This window comes from Molothrus aeneus, chromosome 3 (assembly GCF_037042795.1).
Source record: "Molothrus aeneus isolate 106 chromosome 3, BPBGC_Maene_1.0, whole genome shotgun sequence".
Lineage (NCBI taxonomy): Eukaryota > Metazoa > Chordata > Aves > Passeriformes > Icteridae > Molothrus > Molothrus aeneus.
In genome coordinates, this window is record NC_089648.1 from 17,426,587 (window position 1) to 17,449,322 (window position 22,736).

General features: G+C 49.6%; 1 protein-coding gene across 5 annotated transcripts in view; it reads left to right on the plus strand.

The window, feature by feature from the left end:
• The window catches only part of SLC8A1 (solute carrier family 8 member A1), a 114,885-nt gene that overhangs the window by 77,064 nt on the left and 15,085 nt on the right, over positions 1 to 22,736 (plus strand). Inside the window, exons 3-7 of one of the 5 annotated variants that reach the window (XM_066546383.1) lie at positions 14,183 to 14,289; positions 16,811 to 16,831; positions 17,579 to 17,596; positions 19,210 to 19,340; positions 19,955 to 20,054. In XM_066546383.1, coding sequence (XP_066402480.1) covers positions 14,183 to 14,289; positions 16,811 to 16,831; positions 17,579 to 17,596; positions 19,210 to 19,340; positions 19,955 to 20,054 — 377 coding nt within the window. Of the gene's footprint in view, positions 1 to 14,182; positions 14,290 to 14,634; positions 14,739 to 16,810; positions 16,832 to 17,578; positions 17,597 to 19,209; positions 19,341 to 19,954; positions 20,055 to 22,736 lie in introns of all 5 variants that reach the window. The other 4 variants (XM_066546384.1, XM_066546385.1, XM_066546386.1 and 1 more) reach the window with 4 other exon arrangements.

Sequence of the window (22,736 nt, forward strand, 5' to 3'; positions counted from 1 at the left end):
TGGCACTGCCCTTCTCCACACACCGTGTTCACAGGGTTTGAGTGTGCTGGGAAACCACCCCCTTACCTGTGCCTGGCTGCTGGTCATGAATTGCAGGAGGGAAACAGGGCTGCTCCGGACTTAAAAAGACAAAAGCAGCCCGAGCCAGCAAGGAAGCTGCAAGTGCTGGGGCTGAGTGCCTCCAGGCTGTGCCTCTGTGTGTGTGTGTGCCTATTAAATATACATGGCCCTGCTATTTGTGGGACACAGACAGGGTGGGTGCCAGGGGAGTCACTGGGATGATGTGGGAGTGGCTCTGCCCCATGGCAAACCCAGAGGAATCGGTGCCTGTACCCAGATCTTCTACAAATCAGATGTAAATCTCACCATCTTCAGCTTTCAAACCAGCCTCCCTCTGATGTTTTTCATGGCACAGCTGTTTCAGGTGGGAAACAATGGCATTTTCTGCCCCTCTGAAAAAGCTGTGGTGTCCTCCTTGCCCGAGTATGTGGTGCAGGGTTCTCTGCTCTTCAGCTGGAAATCATTTCTGTTTCCTGCTTTCCTGGCAGGGCCCACTGCTCGCAGATCCTTGTCCACTTGGAATATAACTTGGGCATTTTTATCTGGATTTCTGGGAGCTGGGAAACATGTTTTTCTGCCTGTTTCTAGGATTTTGACATGCAGCTGTTTATTTGAGACATAGAAATGGAAATCTCATCTTCACGAGTCACTCTGGAATTTTCCTCCAAAGATCAGTGAAAGCAATCATTAATATGGGGCATCATTTATAGCTCTGTGCAGAATAATCCTCTAGGCTCTCTGGCAGCTATGAATTGGAAAACAATAAAGACCATTGCTACAGGGTTCTTAAAAAAAACAAAAACCAAAAACAAATAAACAAAACAAAACAAGACCAGAAAAAGCCACAAAAAACCCCACCCCAAATATGTTCTTTGATATATTGTCTAGCTCTCAGAAAAGGAGGCAGCAAATTGAAAATCTCTCTCAGAAAATGCGTGCAGCACCATTCCAAATTCTTATGGTTTTGGGGTTTGTTTTTTTTCCATGCCATGACGTCTTCCCTGAGGAGAGCCAATAAAATTAGAGACTTTTTCTAACGTGCTCTGTGCAGGTGCCTCTGGGGAAACAGCAGCCATGGGCAAATGTTCACTCCCAGGGAGAGCTCAAGGCTGCTGCAGCTGCCCCTGGCCCCAAGGCTCAGCTGAACACGAGCCCTGTGCCTTCAGAGCTGGGGCTCACCCCGGCTTTCCTGGTGCTGCCACACTCAGAGCCCTTCTGGAGCTTCGTCCCCTGCTTGCTGCTGAGATTTTCCCCATTCATTTTGAAACGCAGTAAAAACCTGCTGCAGATTGAAGCAGGGGGAAATTTGACTGGGTTGTGTGGGCTCACAGCCCCTCTCTTCAGCTTTGGTTGGGGTCCCCAATCATTTTGCTGCACAAAGGCTGAGTCTTTGGGTGCACTTGCAGCTTCTGGCCCATCACACTCCAGCACATGGCCAGGAACCCTGACTCACTATGCTTGAGCCCTGCTGAGGTTAGGGTTTAATTTAACCTAAATAGCTTTAAAATGTGAACACTGGTGAGGAAATAAAACTTAACTGTGTGTGGCTACTAGAGGATCCCTACCTGACTGTAGTAAATAAGTAAATATGCTCATGGTCAGTTTGACATCTTGATATTCAATGGGAGGCTAGGTATCATGATGAGATGAAGTGAATTGATGTGATGAAGGACAGCAGGGGGGCTGCATTGCAGAGCATTTGGAAGGGCACCTCAGCCTGTCTTTGAATGCAGTCTCCAGCTGAGATTTCATTCTCTTCTTTGAAAGCATTAATAGCCCCACAACAGCACTTGTCCATGCTTGAAGGAAAAGCAAATGAGTTTCAGAGAGGAAAAGGGGCAAGATACAAAAGACAGCTTGTGTTTCCTGGCTGGTTGGTTTGGTCAATTTGGTTTCCTCTTACTCCACTTTACTATGGTTTCCTTGAATCCTGACAGTGTCTTCAGAGCACTTCTTAAAAGCTACTTTTACTTTTACAATACTGCAGTTGCCATCCCTAGGGAGGCTTTCTGGAGCCAAAGGCAGCTCATGCTGGCTTTGCTTTTATCTCTCTCTCTCCCCCTCCCCAGCTTTGCACTGGGAGGACTTTTTGGGAAACCATTTTCCCCTTGGCCTCCCTCCTGCCTTCCTTGCACCCAACAGCTCCTAAACCATCCCAGTGGTTCCCCACCAGGCCCACACTAGGGAGAAACTCCTGAACACAATACTGAGGTGAGTTTCCACTTCTTCATGCTTTAAATGCTTCTAAGTCTCCTGGTATTAAATTGCCCTCCCCAGGAGCAGCAGGGTTTTTTTGCTAGCATCACTGCACCTGCAGCCAGAGCACACAGCACAGGGAGCAGGCTCTACTGACCCAGCCAAGGACTTGGGACACAGATAGACTAGCTTTGCCAGCAGCCCTGGCTCACTAGGTCAAACTCAGGATCAGGACAGAAAAGGACAGAAAAGGAGAATCAGCCCCTGCAGATCCCAGTCTGAGTATGAGGGGGCAAGTGTCCGTGTCCCAGCAAGCTTCATTTCCCTCCACAAGCTGGTAAAAACACTGCAGAGAGCCTGTCATCCTCCCAGCAAAGATGCAGGGTCTGTGGTGCAGAGTCCATGTGCCTGGAGACACTGGCAGCTCAGAGGCCAGCACTGAAGGAGGAGGAGGAGGAGGAGGGGAGGCATGGCTGTGGAATTTCTCAGGCCCTGTGGTTGCCCCTGCCATGGGTACCCAGGCCAGCCAGCTTTCCTGCTGCTGCCAGAGCTCCCAGCTCCCCAGCAGCTCCAAGGCACAGGAAAAGCCCTGCTGAGGGCACAGCCTGTGCAAAAACAGGTTTGGCACTGGGAAAGAATGGAGCATTTCCAGAGCAGATTAAATCTTCCAAGACTTTGAGCTGCCAGTTTGAAGAAGCCTACGCATTTTGCAAGTTTTTAGAGTCTTAGGACTTGGTCTAATTTAAGCAAATTGGCACATCCTGAGCACTAGAGAGAGATCCTTCTGCTAAGTTTCATCCTCTGCAGCAAAGCATAAGGAAGAGAGAATTACTCAATATAGTGATTGGGAAAAAAATGTTTGCATGGGCAGAGCAGCATTTCTTTTTTTTCCCAAAGCTGAGACGGTGGTGCTTTTCATTACTCTCTCAGCAGTGGCCACTCTGCATGGAAAGTTTCATTCTGAATGGCTAAAGTCTGGCAAAGCACCAAGCAGCTGAGACAGACTCTAAAATAGTGGAAAGTCGTGGGCAGGCTCAACAACAGGCACTGCCTTTAACTCACAGCCTTTGACTGCATCAGGCATCTGGATGAGCATGTGTAAGATATGAGGATCTGCTGGAGAAACAGCATCTGGGAACTTTTCCCTCTCCTTGTCTTAACTAAGGGTTGCAGAAGGATGGAAAGCAGCTTACAGGCTCTGGGGTTTGTGTGGGAATTGCCACTTCCATGTAACATCTGCAGTTCCCAGCACAAGAGAAATGTGCTGCTGGACCTGAGGCAGCCCCTGTGCAGCCCTGGCATGAGGTGGGGCTGGAGAGAGCCCTACCTTCTTGTACAGTGTGGTGATGCTTGTCTTCTGATCTTTAATGGTGGGTCTTAATGATCTTAAATGTCTTCTCCAACCTAAATGATTCTCTGATCCTGTGGCTGTTACAGGAGCAAATCCGGCACATGTGTCTCCATGGGGCTCTGCAGCAGGATTTTTTCATCCCATATTCCATGTATCTACCAGCCCTCTGATCTTACAGACAGACGCTGGAGCTGCTGAGCTGGCCACAAAGTGTGGAATTTTTAGCCCCACACAGAGCTGGATTTAGTTTGCTCCCACAGGGAGATCTCCTCTGAGAACCTGAACACCCAGGTCCAGGCTGAGGCCACTGAGTGCTGTGTCCTGCTGCCACAATTGCCATAAATGGGGCTGGCACATGGCTGAAACCTCTGTGGGCAGGGGCTTTTCTGAATTGCCATTTTTAAAAGCTCTTGGCCACTTTCAAGCAGGTACCTGCAAACCAAAATGTGGAAATTTTCCCCTGGGAAAAGGGGAAGAGCTGCTGGCCAAGGCTGAGCCCATCACAGGCACCCTGCCTGGCAAAGTCATCACAAAGCATTCAAGTGGCTCTTCCACTCTCACGTTTCTCTTGGCCACTTGGTTCCTCTTATTTTAGCTTTGAACAATCTCCTTGGTAACTGGAGACAGAAGCAGAATTTTTTCATTCTCCTCACTGGATTGGTCTCCTGCCTATCTCGGCATTGGGAGGGATCCTTGGCAAACCTGTGTTTGCATTTTTGTTCCCACCACAGGCTTTAACCCCATGGATCACTGGGGACTTCAGGATATCTGGTGTCTCTTTCAAAGGGTTTTTGTGCCCAGAGTTTCAGCTGAGAGGGGTGTATTCACAACTGAATTTATTTGGCAGTGAACAGGTGGTGTGTCAGTCACAGTGTGAATGATGGTGACTCCTGAAGTTGCCTACATGCTCCTGACCTCCAGAGTGTCCAGCAGCAGGGAAGCTTCACTGGAATGGCCCTTGTCAGGATGCTGCAGCCACCAGAGTGGCAAAACCCTTCAGCAGGGGCAGGGACTGGCTCCTGCTGTGGCAGCACCCTCCAGCCATGTCCCACAGCCCTGCACACTCCTGCCTGAGGACATTGGGATCCTTTGGTCTTTTTGGAGCAGTTTCTGTGGGGTAAAGGCCTGAATCCCTGGCAATTCCTAAAGACCCGGAGGTGTTTGAAAAGGCAGGGGAAAAATCCTCTCTCTACTGACATACTTTTTTCATCTCAGCTCTGGAGATGGAAGTCCTTGAAAAGGAAGAGGGGGGAAAACCAACAAACCAAACAACTACTAAGCTGTCTGCAGATTTGCTGGGCTGGAGACAAAGAACCCCACTGCTGGTACTCAACCCTACCACATGCTTTTCCTTGGCCAGAGCCATCCCCAAAGGATGAAATTAGCAGTGTGAATACATGAGGCCAGCACCATTAGTGCAGACTTGAGATTTTGGGGTCATCTGTTGACTTAATGGTCCAAACAGTGTCCCTGCTTAAGGCAGCATTGTCCCAGAAGCAGCCCCTCTCTGGGGGAGGCTGATGCTTTATGGGACATTGTCTGAGCTTGCTGGCCTTATCCCTGGATAGAAAGGACAAGAATGCAGGACCTGCATCACCTCCCTCATAGGGCTTTCCTTGTGGCATAGTGACAGCACGGCAAGGCACTGGGGTGTAGCTCTCAGCTTGGATCAAGGTCTTCAGAAATCCCTGCACAGCATCCCAGCATCATGATTCAAGCCTATATAATGGCAGCATTTCATGTGCTGGTACCCAGACACTTCACTTGGTCTTTTATACCATCAGGTAACCTCTGATACTGTCCCAGCACAGGGAACTTGCCAAAGGGAGCCTGGACCAGGGATGAACTCTGCATTCAGTCACTTAAAATGCTAAATTGTGAACCTTCCACTTGAGCCTCCCTAGAACCCTGGCAGAGGATAACTTACAACTTCTTCTAATAAAAGTTCAGTGTGAGTCTACTTTCCAAGTCTTGAAATCCTTCACTGGGCAGGGGATGATGAATGTAGTGATGGCCAAGTGTTTATTCCTGCCACATCATCAGGAGGCTTTGATCCTGCTGCTGGGTCACCATGCCAAGGATTTCAGAGGAGTGTCTGGAAAAGCAGGGCCTGATCTTTGGGGCCAGCCATCAAATAAGAGGAGTCAGACTCATGCCTGGCTGAGCATGGAGCTGAAATGAGGTGGATGCTGCTCTTGAAAGCAGACCTGCACATTCTGTATTGATGTTTGCCGTTTGAATTTTTGTGGCATGCCCTCTGCTGTCACTGAGAATTCCTCGTCTTCTCCTTCTTTTCCCATGTACAACTGCTTTTTCAGCAGCAGAGCTGGCTGTCAGCAGCCCTGGCAGAGTGGCAGGGCACAACCATGACTCCTTGTCAAGTGTCTTCCCAAATAAGAAGGGAAATTGTCCCGTGCCCTGAAACCCAGGCAAGCAGGAATGGAAATGTGCCTTCCCTGGGAGGGAAACACTGCCAGGATTGATACAAAGTCTTGCTGTAATGGCGGTGCTGGAGCAGTTCATGCACAGCACATGTTATTTTGGGTTCCTTGAATCCTGATTCCTGATGCTGAAGCCATGCTGTTAGACATTGACCTATTATTTCTGGTGGTCCCCACTGTCTTGTTTAGTCAGGTTTAACTCGGCAAAGTTTGCTAAATGATTTACAGAACTGCAAAAATGCCCTTTTTTGCTGGCAGTTGCTCATTGAAATTCATTTTGTGGAGGCCAAAAGCCATATAAATAAGAGTGATGTCTTCTGTTTGAGGAGCGTTGTCATGGCAACTATCCAGGTGCACACAGGGAAGAGCAAGTCATATTTATTTGAAAGGTGAGAGCAATTATTGTCATGAGGGGGAACCTGGCTGCAAAGAAAAGCTGGATGTGTATTTGGGTGCAAGAAGCAATTGTGTGCCAAGTTTCTGTCTCCTAATTTACCTGCCTGCACTACCCACAGACCTGACTGCCCAGCCAGGTCAGTCAAGAGAAAATCCCAGAAAGGCAGACTAGGGGAAATGCCAGATTTTGGCTCTTAACCCTGTAGGCTTAGCAGTGGGATTTGCAGGCTTTTATTCTGAGCAAGGATGCTGGGCTGGGCTGGGCTGAGCCCTGGGCAGTCAATCCTTTGCTTGCAGCACAGGCTGGATTTTTCAGGACTAATGCAGTTTTCAGCTGGCATGGGCAGGGCTGTGCACAGCCAGGGGAGAAGTTATTTCTACTCTGTCAGCTTTCCTGGGTACCTTAAGTAATTGCTGCTGGGGGTGTTTTTGATCAAATTCACATCAAATGTGTTTTCCCTCCTAGTCATCAGTGCTATTGCACTCTTTGGGCAAGCTGTCCTTGGACCTGCAGACACTGATCTAGATGGGTCTCTTCTGTTTGATTCCTCAGGGATCCTGCCTCCAGCAGGCACTCTGGGAGCTTTAAGAGCTGTGGATCATAATCACTAGACATGCATGGCAATGAGATTGGGAAAAAGCAGGAAAACAGCTTTTTCCTGGTGTCACCACATCCAGAGCCATGGAAGAGGAGGCCACAGCTGGAGCTGTGGAAACATTTAAGCATGACCAAGGCTCAGGCACTGGTTTGGGGCAGATCAAGAGAGTCCCGTTCACCCAGCTGGTCCCTTGCAAGATGTGACAGTGGCAGATGGATGAAGAAGTGCATTAGTCAGAGCACAGAATTCACAGTCACATCAGAGCAAACATTGAGGATTTGCCAGAAAAACATTTCTGATCTGACAAATCCTTCTCAATATGGTCTTCCTAGGAGGAGAGTCAAGCAGCATTCAGTCTGGCATGTGAAATCATCTTACCTGGCAATCGTTGCTTCTAAGAAGTATTTTCTGAGACACTGAGCATCAGCTGTGCCTGTCATCTCCCAGCTATTCGAGCAGCAACAGCCCTCAGTCTTCCTGTCTCTGCAGACCACCTCTCATGCCTTGTGTTTCTGCAAGGCCAGAGAAGAGCAGGCTGGGTCTTTTTCCAGGGTTTTCCTGGTGGTGATGCTCTGGAGCAGGACAGTGTTATGTATTTGAGCCTTATGTTGTCATTTAAACTCAGCACATCCCCAGGCCAGGGGAGCAGTTGGTTTATGCAGACATGGAAATGACAACACAGCCCTGCGGCCTGATGGATTCAGGAGACTTTGGGGAAGGAGGTGGAGGGCATACAAGAAAATGAGAGTAGCCAGATGAATTTTGGCTCCAGAGGTGGGGGGAAGGTACAGAGGGACCATTTCCACTTCCCCCTCCCCTTGTTTGCTGTGTCCAGGCTGGTTTGCTCATTCATTTTGGGAGGCATTGGAGTGTGAAGCCCCATGCAGACCTGGGCTGCTGGACCAGCAAACCAAGCTGCCACATCAGATCAGCTCGCATCCATACTTCCCAAAACATGCGTCATGCTTCGTTTCAGGCAGGTTTTCCTTTTCCCTCCCTGTCATGTTTGCACTGTGCTGCAGGCAGAATTTTCATTAAGTACAGACATTTCGTGTCAGCAAGGCTTGGTTTGGCAAAGGATCCTGCATGGGTGACTCATGGGACATCTTACACAGATGGGAACCCATCAGCAGGAACAGAAACCCTGACAGCCCCTCTCCTCTGCCAAGGACCACTGTTGAGCAGCTGAAAGCACAAGGTGTGGCACGAGGTCTTTCAATTAATCTGGCCCATTTCTGCCCCTCTTCTGTCCCTCAGGAAGGTTTGTCCCTGTGCTGGCTGAGCAGGTGTCACGTTGTCCTCACCTGTGTCCCCACACACACACACACACGCCCTGTGGCTGGCACAAACACCTCCACTGTGGACCTGGGTGCCTCTCTGTACATGAGGCTGCCACCTCCTCACCATAAGGTGCAATTTTGTTGTCAACTGGTGAAAGAAAAGCCCCATCCCCTCCTTTTCTTCCCAGCAACAAGCAACTTCCTTCCTCGAGTATCTGTCAGGAATTTGAGCAGGAAAGCTGCTCTTGGTGCTTGGTTCCAACCATGCCCAGGGGTCTGATCCAGGCTCCTCACTGTGACTGGGGGCCATTTATGTGGCCCTGCCCTCTGGCTCAGTGGCTCAGGTGGTGCCCAGCTGTGATGGTGATGATGATGATGATGATGATGATGATGATGATGATGATGATGATGATGATGATGATGATTTGGGAGTTTTCTTGCCCTGAAGCCCCTCTGCACAGGCACTGCCCAGTGACCTGTACGAGGCTGGGAGCTTCCCAAGCCCATCTCCCATGGCAAGCTCTAACTTCAGCTAATTAATGAGTGGCTGACAGGCAGATGTATGAGAAATCAATGTGGCAGGGTCCTGTGGGAGTCTGGGAGCCCGTGCTAGGACAGGCAGCACCGATGGATGTGGCTTTGCAATGTCACCTCCAGAACATCTGTCCCTCATGGCTATTCCTCAGTTAATTGATGGCCCTCTGGGTGGGAAGTGCTGGTCTGCTGGGACATCAGGGCTGGCAGCACCAGGCTTCGGCAGCACAACCCACTCCTGGCTGCCCAGCCTGGATGCTGTAGCTGTGAATCTGCAGCTGAACATCCTCCAAGCTACTCCTGTGGCTCTCCTGGGCAATCAGTGGAAGCTGGATGGGTGACAAGCTGCAGAAGTGCATCATTCCCTCTGTTGATTCAGGAACAAGTGTCTGTGCAGACAGCAGCAGCGTGCCACATTCTCATGGGCAGGTTTGTTACTGACTGCTCTGACAGCTCGTTGTGTGTGTGTTGTTTTCCTGGCCCACTGAAGACACCACTACTGACTGTGTGCAGAACTTCTGTGCCATTCCAGCTCTGGCATGACTTGTGGTTCTGAAAGAAAGCTGAGGAAGTGAGAGCTGGACTTGGGACATCTCTGCTCCTGGAGATCTGGCCCTGCCAAGCAGTGCCCTGCATGATGTCCCCTGTCCTCCAGCATGTCCTGCCTGAATCTTTCCAGAGCTGGCTGCTGATGCTCTCCAGCCTCCCGTGCTCCTTGCAATGCTGGTTGCTTGTCTGAGCCAGGAGAGGGGTTTCTGGCATTTCATTGAGCTAAGCAGTGCAGTGTAGATTGGGGAATGGCAGGATTTTTGCAAATACACTCAGGATTTCCACAGGTGTGTCATGACTGCAGATGTTTGGGTTCAAAAGGAATGCAAAGGTCCATGGAGATCCTCACCAATCATTTCTGATGCCATTTGATGCCTTGAGGGAAAAGGCCAGTGCAGACAGGAGAGCTGGGAGTCCCAGATCCTTATATCTTTGCCCTGTGCTGTGCTCATCTTCTCTCCTGTGGTCAAAAAAATACTCACAGAGAAATATTTTGCTGTTGATCTCTGTCCTGCTCCTGGCACCCTGTGCCAGACTGTTCTAGCTCTTTACACCTGTACCTGTCCCTGCACCACTCATGGGATTGCTCTCAGGGTGCCTTCCCCAGCTGGCATTTTGCTCTAAGCTTTGCTTCTCTTCTTGTCCTGCTTTTGCCATTGTACATTGTTTTAGCAGCTCTTCCCTAGAGCATCACCAGCCAAGAGGACTTTTCTATGGGCTGTGGTAACTAAGGGTTATGTGTGGGAATGCTGTGATAAAAGACCTCTTCAGTTTGAATGAAATAGTGTGGTTTGAAATGAAAAGTAAGTCCTGATGGAGAGCATTGGACTTGGAGCAAGGGCAGAGCTTTGTATGACACCTCCACAAAGTCACCACCCCTCTCCTGTTGCTGCTGGGTGTCTGCAAGAGGAGAAGAGCTGGAGCTGAAATTCAGCAAGACCTGTTTACTCTTTGATTTCCAGTATATGGAAATGGGATTAAATTCATTCCCTCAGCAATTGCTTGGGCTGCAGACTCAGGGAAGTTTCTGGCATAGAAATGCCGGCAGTCAGATGGGTCATGGTCTTCATGGCAGAGCAGCTCCTTAGCTCAGGTGAGATGGACTCAGCACCAGTGCAAGGAAAACCCAGCAACATCAGCCCTGGTTTGCTGCTAACTTGCCCCATGATGTCACTGGAGGAAGGAACAGGGAGGTATGTCAAGACTGGTGATTTATGTCAACACAGGACCTCTATCCCTGTGATTCTTCAGAAATTGTTCTTTCCCACCTGCAGTGTGACTGAGGGTTAAAAGAGGGAAAACTAATCCAGCTGTTTAAAAGGCTGTGGTGTTGTGCATTCATAGGATCTTGAGTGTTTGGCTTAAATATCCTGAAATCCTGCAGACATTAGGTTGTGGCAAAAACACCACTGTCAGCCCCAAATCAAAGCTGATTCTTGGCCTCTGTCTAGAAGAGGCAGCTTGGAAGCACCTTCTGTATTGACCCCAGATTCCCACGAGGTGAAGAAAATGTGTAATGGTTTAGAGGCTGCTTTTATCCCTTGTTTTTCTCCCTCTATCTTGTGGCTTTGGGACTCCTGGATCCTGGCCCTGCAGTGACACAGCATGAGGGGTTTCAGGGTGCTAATAAGTGTCCCCGTGGTTTTCTGTTATGCACTATCACAGCTTTTTCTGGAAGAGCCCCTGAGGCACAGGAGACAGAGATCTAAAATACAAATTTCAGCAGGTACTTGTGCTGTGGGGACTCTGGTCTCCCCATCCTGCTGTGTCCAGCTGGGAAAGTGCAGGGACAGAAGCTGCAGGCAGTGCTGTGGCTGCTCTGGGAGCCTCAGTCAGCCATCCTGGCTCTGCCCCACCTCATTCCCACCACATCCTGGGAGAGGAGTGAGAAGCAGGGACCACGTGGAAGGGTCCAGCAGGAGCAGGGGGACACCAGTGTCTGTCCTAGATTGCTGTAGCCAGCAGTCCTTACTGTAATGCAGGATAAAAGGTGCAGTTGCCTGGCCCTCCTCCTCTGCACTGCCCAAGCCCTGCCATGCGCTCTGTAGCAGGCAGAAGGCTGGGATGGAGATCAGGCACGCTCTAACAATAGCCTGTGTTCTTTTCACATCCTTGCTGTTTCTCAAACACCATTAGGAGGTAATCCTTTCCTCCAGGATTGCAGTCTCATCCTAGGGACAAATTTGCCTCAGCAATTTTTGCTGATGGGAAATTCACCCAGAGAGCAGACTTGCCATTTGTTCTGCCTACCCATTTTCCCAGCAGCCTTGTGCAGCAGAAACAGCAGCAGCACACAAGTCTGCCCAGCACAGGGCACTTGTTCAGACCCTGGAATGATCACTTGGAAAACTGCATAACACCACCACCTCCTGGCAGTGGCACTTAAAGCCCCATTATTCTGCTTTATTCTGTGAAGCCTTATTGCTGTTGTACCTAAGCATCAGATTTTTTTTTTTTAATTGGCACACAGATTTCTTTTTGTGAGGGAGAATTATTTGGTGGGGCTTTGAGGAGTGCCACACATGGCAAGCCAGAGTACACCCATAGAAAGTTTATGTCTTGATGTCTCTGCTGTCCTCGGAATTTAAAAAGGCACCTCTCTTAATTAACTTTCCTGAGGGGATTTTTCCTGCATGAGGCCAGGATGCAGTGTACATTTTAATGGGAGCTGTCAGAAAAATTATTGATTTGGTTAGTAATGTTTCTGAAATTGTGCCATTCTGGTAATTCTATCAGGTTCTCTTTGAAAGCTTAACTGAGAGCATTTTTATATCCTTCATTAGTTTTTTAATACATGATAATTTCCCCTAACTCATCAATGCAAAGCGAGATCAGCTGCCTGCTTGGTAACCATTTTTCCTGTGTACAAACCTATTGCAGCAATAATTACAAAGTGAACAAATTATTACAGATATTCATTATAAAATACAATTACACTGAGCCGTGCTGCATTGTTACACTTTTCACAGCCATCACTTGCTCTTGAGTAAATGGTTTCATTAAAAGCATGAAGGGCAAACTTAATACACTTCTGACTCACAGCAAACAGCACAAGAAATCATCCTGGCTGTTCCTCTGAGTGCTTGAGGTGTTTACCCTGAATGAGTAGAAAATGTTGACTCTGCTGCCAAATACTTGTCAGCTTAGCAGAGGGGCTCTGGGTGGCCAGTGCAGATGTGCAGGGAGAGGAGAAAGCCAGAAATCATGGCAGTGTGGCCTCAATTTCACTCCCCTAGAGCGTGGCTTTCTTCTATGTTTATGGGTTTTCAGTGCTGGGACCTGCCAGGAACAGCAGAACCTCCTTCATCATATCTTGGAGCAGCCTTGGGGCTGCTTCAGCTTGTGCTGGGTGCCCGTGGAAAGTGCAGAGGAGCCAGGGGTGGGATGGGAAACATTTCTTTGAAGGACAGGGCATTCAGGCTTGGGCAGGGAGGGAACAGTGGGAAAGCTGGTTTAGGTAAAAGCATTCACAGGAGGGCAGTGCTGTCAGGTGAGTGTGGGGGGAAAGCAAACCCAGCCAGAAGCAAACACAGGACTACAATCACTGCCTTGGCTTTTTGTTTGGTGCTGTTCCTTGTCTGGATCAAGATGAGAGCCAGGAGGAGGTCCTGTCCCCACAGCAGTGCCAGGACAGTGAGCAGAGCCTCCAGGGAGGAGCAGAGGCTGCTGGATTTCTGTCTGTGTTGTCTTTGCAATGGCTTTGCTGTAGGAGGGACCACAGTAGCACAGGTCCACCACCCCATGTTTATACCCCAGGTTTGGCCACCTTCTGGTGAGCAGCTTTCAGCCAGCTGTTTCTGTGAGTCCCTGAAAAGAGCTGAAACACCTCTGTGCTAATTTTCTTCCTCTGAAAGAGCAATTTTTACTTCATTGGGTGGCTCAAGGAGCAAATCTCTCTCCTGGTGGCCCCAGCCTCCTGTGAGGCTTTCAGCTTCTGTGGTGTGTGCTTGTAGCTCTGCTCTGAGAGGTGACTCTGCCTTCAGACATGTCCTGATGATGTTCCAGGGGCAAATTCAGTAACCCCTGGGTCATGTGAGAGGGCATTGATGCTCAGCTCTCTAATGGGAGAGGACTAAACCTTGAAGGCTTGGGAAAGGGTGTGCTGCTTGTAAAGTAAAATTTAAGAAGCAAAATCCCACTGTCGGTGAAGCTTTCCATGTGCCTGCCCTAACCAGAAAGGCCATTTTTCCTTTGCACTCCCTTCACAGTAAAAGTCCTAACTCCAACATCCCTTTCAAGCTTGTAAATCAGAGCCTCCAAAGCCCAAACTAAGCAGCTGATCATGATGTTGTTCGTGAATCTGCTGAGCCTGGGGAGACAGAGCCTCTCCCAAGCCCAAGCTTGAGCATCATGCTTCCAGGGGCTTGGTCTGTGCTGGTCCCAGTGCTTGTGCTCATGCAATGTGTGCAAGGTGCCAAGGGGCTGTTCTGTACCACAGGTTTTTGGAAAGGGACTTGTCTTGCCAAGACACCTCTGGGGAAGGTTGGCCCAGCCTGGCCATGCCAGGGAGGATGGCACCTGCAGGCGCCTGGTGTTCTGTGGTCCATGCCCATACTGAGGCAAGCTTGGCCCATTGGCTCCTGCCCTTTGCTTTTGACTGTGCTGTCCCTCCAGCCTGTGCCACCAAAACCACTGTTTTCTGTCCACAGCCCCCTTTTCCTGCTCTTTCCACCTTCCTTCTCTACCTTCTTCTCCTTCTCCTGTTCTGCTCCCTGTTTTTCCTCCTCCCTTTTCCCTCCTTACTCTTGAATCTCTATTTCTTCTTCTCTGTTCCAGCAAAACGATATCAATCAAGGTGATAGATGATGAGGAGTATGAGAAAAACAAGACCTTCTACCTAGAGATCGGGGAGCCCCGGCTGGTGGAGATGAGTGAGAAGAAAGGTGGGGGATGTGCTCCGGGGCTGAGCCCAGCCTGTGTGTCCCTGTCTGGCTCACTCATGTCTGGCACCTGCAACACCGAGCTCACATCCCCAGTGCCTATGGAAAAGGGCAGGAGCAAGGCCACTCCCTGTCCCCCCTGAGCACAGCCCTGTCCCCAGGCCAGCAAGGCATGACCTGGGCCAGGTGGTGAGGATGCTCCTGCCCTTCCCCATATGCCCCAAAGGGGGGATGTGCAGCCCCTTCCCCCCAGCCAACCATCTCTGTCACTACAGCACCCGGGCGGACGTGACCTGCATGTGTGTGCGATGCCAATCATGTGTTTGCCTTTGTCTTGTGTTCCCACAGGAAATTCATTACCCTTAGAGTACTTGACCGTGAGGAGTATGAGAAAGAGTGCAGTTTCTTCCTTGTGCTTGGGGACCCGGTGTGGCTACGACGAGGAGTGAAAGGTGTGAGAGTAAAACCAGACCAGCTCTCGAGGCGCTGCCGCTTTCTCTGTGTCTCCCTACTCTCACACTCCTTTCTCCTCGCACTTTGGCTCCTGGCCGTTTTGCCCTCCCTCCTCTGAAGCTTGGCCGCTGCACCTTTTTGCTCTGTTTTCTTCCTTCTTTCGTTTGGAGAGGACTCCATCCCAGCCCAGGGAGCGAGGAGTGCTCCTGGCACCACCCCAGAGCAGGAGTCACCAGCCCCCAGAGACATTTTGGGAGTGCTGCCCTGCTGTGCCTTCATTTAATCCAAGAGAACATCCAGCCTCGACAAGTGAAAAGGGCAGCGCTGCATCATTTTTATCAGAAGATAAAACAGCTTTCACTTGAGATAAAATGCATGGCCAGAGCAGTAATTTTAGCCTTTTTATACTGGCACTAGGATCTGAAAATAGATGAAAATCACAGCCCAAGTAGGTAATATCATGAGATGCAATCAGTTTAGGTAAATCAGGTTATGCTCAAATGAAGTTTCATGGCTCTGCATTGGATAATAGCTTCTCACAGGAATAATAAAAACAATTTCCTCTTTCATCACATTTCTAAACCAAATGCCAAACTTCCCAAAAAGATAGAGTTCACCTATTTTCCCATGCTTTTTTTTTTTCTACTAGAAAATTAAATGAGGATTAATGGCAACAGCTGGTTCTGCACACTACTGGTGGCTGAGCAAGAAGCAGTTTTAGAGTTACTTAAGAGATGGACCATTATTAAAGCCTCTGCAGAAGATTTGGTCTGTGTGCCTTGGAGCTGCTTTCTAGTTTCTGGGACATCAGCTCTCCTTCCAGCAGGCATTAAGCTGTAATATTTCTTTGATCAGAACAGAGAGGGCCCTCAGTGGTCCCCACACTGAGTGGGACCATGCCACGTTCCTCTTCCGCTCAGGTGCTAAGTCAGCTGCATCATCCCCTCCATCAGCTTTCCTGATGGTTTACGTGACTATCTAACAAAAGCTGGGCTAAAAAATCAGCCACTGGCATGACTCAGGCACTGCAGGTGGGGTCTGTGTCATTAAATGGCGCTGGTGGCATCTGTGGAGCATGGACTGTACAGCCAGGATAAAGTTACACATGGACAACTTAACTCAGCATCTCTGTCCTTGCCCACAGGGGCCAGTGTGGGCTCAGCCTTGCAAGTCCAGCAGGTGCAAACATGCTTTCCAGATCCAAGGCTTAAAAGTTGTGGTCCCAGCTCTGAAGATCCCAGATGAAATTTTTATCTAAAAATAAAAGGAAAAGGAAAAAGAATTCTTTTGGTCACAAAGATAACTGGGAAAACCTGAGAGAAGCTCAGGCTTGTGAGCTCACTAAGTGGAAGGCAAGACAAAACTTTAAAGGACTATTTAAAGCAGCTATTTGCTGCTTTGGCCATGCAATTTTAAATTTCTTTTTTCTTTTAAACTTGTTTCTTTGTACTTGATTTGGTACAAGAAGCAGCAAGGCAGGAGGAGCAGTGTGCTCAGGGAGACGAGGGCATCTCTAAAATGTCACCCCTGGGCTGTGGTGGGGCCAAAGAGCCACCAGGGCACCAAGGGAGAGGCTTTTTCTTTCATTTTGGAGATCTAAAATGTTGACCAAGAAGACCCTTGAGCCAAGCCTTGCCACAGACTTTTCTTCTCTCATTGTCTGTGCCAAAAGTGCAGCTGCCACCGGAGCCATTGCTCCCCATCAGGCAGCTGGAGGAGTCAAAGCCAGTAGCTGCTGCATATGGGACATCTTGTGTCCCACCCCGGGGCAGAACTGCCTCTGAGACCAATGGAAGATCTTGCACATACAATTCAAAGGGGAAAAATGAATTTTTGGGAGTATGTCTTCTAATCCCATATCCACCCCATGTTTGCAGTGGTTTTTATTTTAAATTCACAATCCCATGAAACATTTCTGTTCAGTGTCTTTCTCTTAACACTAATGGTATCCTGCAGCTTTACAGATCTGAAATCTCTGCCCTGGGATCTGGTGTCTTTCTGTGGATATCCCTTTTGATTTCATTATTCATTTACTTTTCTTCTTCTGTGTTTGTCTCTGTCTCCTTCACAGCCCTGTTGTTGAATGAGCTTGGTAAGCGCATTCATTTTTCCTTTCCATTTTTCTGGTTTGCATATCTTTGGAAGACAGTCGATTTTGCTTGATGTTTTTCTTTGCTCACAGCATTCTCTTTTAGGGTGGTCAGCACTGTTTAAGCAAGCTCAAGTACCTAATGCCCCATCTTTCCTTAGAGTAGAGCCCCAAAGTCACCAATATTAAGAGGTGGTGCAAGGAGCATTTTTGGAGGGGGTGGTGCTGTTACAGCCAGAGTAAATCTGCCAGCACCCCGAGATACAAACCTGTGCCACACAAATGAACCCATCACCTCTAAAGTGGTGTGGCAATACAGGATTTCCTGGTGACTGAGAGATGCTTGTGGCTGGACAGGAAAGTTGGCCAATCCTTTTTGAAGAGACAGTACAAACCTTACCTCCTGTCTTGGGGAGACTTAGAGCCTAAGCAACCTTTGAATTTCCTTGCTGGCCACCTCCAGGGTAGGGCAGCTGGGGAGTGGGCATCCTCATTCCCCATGCACCCACAGATTTCACCCCTTCCACAGCATATATCAGACACCAAGGGGTGGCAGCTTGCACATGTGGGTTGAAAAGCCTGTGTCCAGGTTTCCCCACACTATCCCTGAGGTGTATGCTGGGGAGCAGACCCCATGTCCATAGTGGGGCAGGGAAGGACCACCATGTCTGTGTTGACGTGCAAATGCGAATCCTCATTAATTCTCTCTCTCTCTCTCTCTCCCTTTTTCTCATTTTTTGTTTCATCTAGGTGGCTTCACCATCACAGGTATGGATTTCTACTCTTCCCCTGTCCCCCTGTTCCTTTCTCTTAATGGCCATATGCTCACCCTGCTCTTTCCTCTTGGTTTCCTCTTTGCTTTTGTTCTGTCCTGGAGGGAAACTCTGCCATGGTAAGCAGGCGCGGCCTGCCCGGCCCGGCCGGTCCCGCTAACTCCGTGTGCTCCCACAGAGTGCTCTGCCTGCCTCACACACCTAACCTCCCCTTGGGGATGGTCACTTGTCACCCCCCAAGCCACAAACAACTCCTCTCCGTGTCTTGGAGCAGGGTGGCCTTCTCCATTTGGTCCAGTTGTCCCCTCCCTGCGCACAGGGCTCTTTCCTCGCTTCCCAGGCCCGAGCGCTGCGGGAGGGGCAGGACCTATGGCTCCTCTGGCATGAGCCAGCCAAGCTTCCCTCCTTCAGCTGAACAGCACGGGACAAGGAGGTCCTGGGTCCCCTACATTGCCCCTCAGGAGCCCTGGAAACATAGTTCAGATTTAGGAGGCTCTGGCTCCAAGGTGGGTCTCTTTGGCCTGCAGGAGGAGAAGGGCTTTCCCTCAGCTCCATGCCACCTGAGCAGACAAGGGGCATCCAGCAAGGGAGCAGCACTAACCCCGTGTGACATAAGAGTGGAGTTTACTAACTGCACGGGGACAGCTTGTAGAGGGTGTGCAGTCCCCCCTGCTGATCTCCTGCTGATCACTTTAATAGGCAAACCTGTCTTCAGGAAGGTCCAGGCTAGAGATCATCCTCTTCCTTGCACCGTGGTCTCCATCCAAGGTACCTGTGGTGTGGCACCATGTCAGTCTCACATGGACTGACTGGGGTGTTTGCCTACTGACAGATTAACTCCAGTCTTCTGTAGCCCTAATGTTCTCCTGCCCATCCCTCAGGTGGACTGGAAGGGAGTTCAGTGGGGTCTGCATAAAGGACAGTGACAAAGGGTGCGCTGCCTGCAGTCCCCATGCCCCAGAGGTCACACAGATGACAGTGGAGATGCAGACCTGCTTCACTGATCTTGTACTCCCTCTGCTGCCTCCTCTTTTAGGGTTTGGAGCCAGGCATTGGCCTGTGGATGGTTTCTTACATCTGTGCTCTTCCCTCCAGCCCCACCATCACAGCAGGCATTGGCTGCCAGCCCCCTCTCCAAGGCAAAGCCCTGCTCAGAAGGAGGCAGAGCCAAGATTCCATCTCTGTCTCAGCCCAGGGGCTGCTGACAGAGCTCTCTTGCTGTAACAGGCTGGTGGAATTGCCCTGACTGTACCTCAGTGCTGACCTGGAGTGCTGGGGAATGGAGCAGCCTTAGTGCTGATCTTTCCCCTTCCCAGCAGCCCAGTGGCAGAGGCAGCAATTAATAACCAAGTAATTACCAAGCAATAAGCTATTCCTCAGCCCCAGGATGAGCAGGACTCCTCCTGAGGTTGGATGAGTTGCAGACCTCTTGGTAGCATTCCATAGAACTATCCTGTCTGTTGCTCCATGAACTCCTTCTCTGCTGTTCTGTCGCTTCTGTCGCTCATGCTCCCATCTGGAGGACTCCTGACCTCCCCCTCTGACAAGAGGCCAGATCCAGAGTGCCCAGCTGCGGCCTGCTTCACCCACGGGCTCTTTGCTTTGCAGAGGAGAATGAGGAAAAGCAGCCCCTGACCAGCAAGGAGGAGGAAGAGCGTCGAATCGCAGAGATGGGGCGCCCAGTCCTGGGGGAGCACACCAAACTCGAGATCATCATTGAGGAATCCTATGAGTTCAAGGTACTGTTCACATCCTGAATCCCTCTTCTTCTTCCCCCCTCCTCCTTTTGGGTTTGTGCAGTGCTGGGAGGCACATGGTGATGGTATTGGAGCAAAGCAAGGCAGTGCATGGAATCACATAGGAAACAGGAACTGAGGTCCCAAATGCTGCAGGTTGCTTTAAAACATGACCCTGTTCTCACAGTGAGTTCTACACACTGCTCCTACTTACAGGCAGCCTTGAGTGAGCCCCAAGCCTGGCACTCCCAGTGCAAAGGGCTGATAACCCCAAATGCAAGTAATGGTTGTGTGGCTCAGCTGCCGTGAATGCATGTGCCAGGCCAAGAGCTGAAAACCGGCCATTTCATTATCTTCTCCATTTTTCTGTAGTATAAAAATATAACAGGCAACCCTTACTATGGCTCTGAGATGGTTTAAACTCCCATCCATGAGCAGGTTTCCTAAGGTCTTTTTTAGCAGCAGCGAAAGGAATTGCAAGTACTTACATTTGGGTCTCTTGAGCTTAAAATCTAATGAGCTTGCTCCATAAACACATACCCATAAACAGTGGCATTGGTGGGCTTTAGCCCTGTATCTCCAGCCCCTAATTCTCTGCTCTGCATCTCTCTCCACAGAACACGGTGGACAAGCTCATTAAGAAGACGAACTTGGCCCTGGTGGTTGGCACAAACAGCTGGAGGGAGCAGTTTATTGAGGCCATTACTGTCAGCGCGGGTGAGTTTGGGCTGCAGCTCCAGGTGAATTACGATCACCCTCGCCTCGCCTCGGCAGCATCACTAACACAGGCTGTAGTGGAGCAGCAGGAGGCAAAGCAGGTGGCAGAGTTATTTACAGCTTCTGCATAAATAAGGCAGCTGATTAAAGCCTTTTGTGAGGGCACCTTGTCTCATGTGTAGGAAACCTTCTGCATGAAGCGTGTCTGTAGCACCAGGCAGAGCAACACCTTGGCTGGTAGCAGACGGCAGAGGGGGAAAAGTCAGTTCAGTGGGAGAGATCTGGGAGGAGAACACAGTGTGGAAATTCAGAGTGGCATAAATAAGGCTGGTGTGAAGCAACAATGCTCCCCTTCCCTGGTTCTCCCTGTACCTCTGTGGTGAGGACAACGCAGTAGTGAGGGTGCAAATCCTGAAGGCAGTCACTCTCTCTGAGCCAAAACTCTCCCTTGACACACCCTGCTTTCTGGAACTCCTGCTGCCCCAGCCAGCTGTGGCTGGAGGATTATGGCTCAGCAGCCCAATAGCTGCAGCAGCACATCATATCTGTGGCTGATCCAGATTCTGTGTGATCTTATCTTCCCTCCCTTGGAGAATTGCCTTTCCCTCAAATGCCTTGTTGTGCCATTCTCGCAGGTGCCACTGCCATGTTTACCAGTACAGGATATTATTCCCATATATGTGGAAGAAGGAAGAAAAGGTCTCCTCCAGATGCTGTTTTAACAGCTGGAAACACTGTTACTTACTGTCTGGATGTTACAATCCCAGAGCCCAGCCTGGGCTGTGTGTGCACACATTAGGGCAAAATCAACCAGTTTAAATTAAATCCCTGGGGAAGGCAATTACCTCTCATCTGGCTAATTGTGTGCTGAAGTGCATGGGGGAGTGCTCAGCTTCCTACCTCTAACTCTGCTATACAACGTAACCTCTGCCCAGCACCATATAATTAAAAATGATGGCAGTACCATTTGCCCTCTGCCTCTGGAAAACAAGGGCAGGACACTGTGCAGCAGCTTTCTCCTCAGATTGTGATCCCTCCTCTTGTAGCACAGTTCTTCTCAGAGCCTCCAGGCAAGAGCCTCCCATTATTTTGGATTCAGCATGAACTTATCATGCAAGACAATCCTTGCTGCAGGTTTTGTAGCTAATATGGCTAAACTAATCTATGCCAGAACCAATTATGTAATTGCATCCCATGTTAAAGCAAAGATAGTCACTGACGGTTGGATCCCATTTCTGTGACACACGTAAAGACTGCAGTTATGTGGATGCCCTGTTGCCCTCATATCTGGAATATACAGCCATGATCAGAGCTAACAGATGATTAACAAGCATTTAATAAATGGGATGTATTTTGGTGGACATGAGCTGTCCCTTGCAGTTGTGGATCTCAGTGGTAGTTTGTCTCTGAGCTCTGGAGGTACCCTGGCTTTAGCTCCTCAAGCTTTGTGCCAGATAAATTAAAATGCCTTAAGCACTGGAGATTGGGTTTGAGGTTTTCCCCCACAGCTCACTCTGGATACCAGGTAAAAGTCACCCATCACCACTTCAAAATGTAACATCCCAGCTGAGAAAAGAAACTTTAAACCCCCATTTCCCACCCAATGATCAACTCAGGGCAGTGTTTACTGGGGGATGGAGCAGCAGAAGGTGAGGTCTGTGGAAGGGCAGTGCACAGACAAGGCTGTGCCACACTGTGCTGTGCCATTCTGGGCTGTCCAGAGCCTGTCACTCAGCTCCTTTAGTCTGCGCCCAAAAGCTATAAAGTTTCTTCCACAGCAAAAACATTCTGGGGCTTGCAGGCCTGTTTATGAATGCGCCCCTGGGTCACCACTCTGTGTTTCAAGTCACCTCCACAAGATCTGGCCAGCTCTTCAAAACAGAGACATCATGGCTGCTTAACACAATGATAGGCAGATCTGGATGAGTGTTATGACAGTGGCATAGATGTTCATTTTTCAGTCTGTTTTACCATCTCCATAAAGATTCAGGTCCATAGCAGTCCTGATGCCTCCCTGAGCTTGGCAGAGGATTGAAGTACCTGCTGCAGAATTACAGCTCGAGCACAGCATGGTCTATCCTGCCATTAGCAGCCTTTGCACATTGAGGGAAAACACAGGCCAACATAGGCTTTCCAGGCTGGAAAACTGCTCCTTATCTTCACAACAATGCACAGGAATGGGTATTTATATCTGCCAAAATAATAACACTGATTAGCTGCTGTTTCTGCCATAGTGAGTTTGAAGCTCCAAAGCTTGCATCTTCCCCTTGCTAAGGGGCTTCTTTCAACAGCCATGCAGGGAGACCTCGTGGTCCACATACTTGGTGGGAAAACAAAAAGCATCAAAGACATGGAAAATCACCAGACAAAATGCAAGAGACGTCTTTAGCATGACTTAGCCTTGGAATCCTGAACATTTGTGACTTAGAAACTCATCCTTGTTTCTTAAGGGCAGCAGGAAAGCTCCCACTGGCTTAGTTGGAAAAGTGTCACCTCCCCTTCAAGTCTGGGAGTGGTTCCATGTGAGCAGGAGGAGTTTTTGACTATGCCACAACAGTGATGTTGTGCACTGTGCCAGGCTGGGGAGGCCCCACATTTGCCGTGCAGCTTGCCTGAGGTACAGGCTGGCCAGCAGGCTCTCCAGACAGCTCCTCAGAGCTGCAGGAGCCAGGCAAGGGGCCA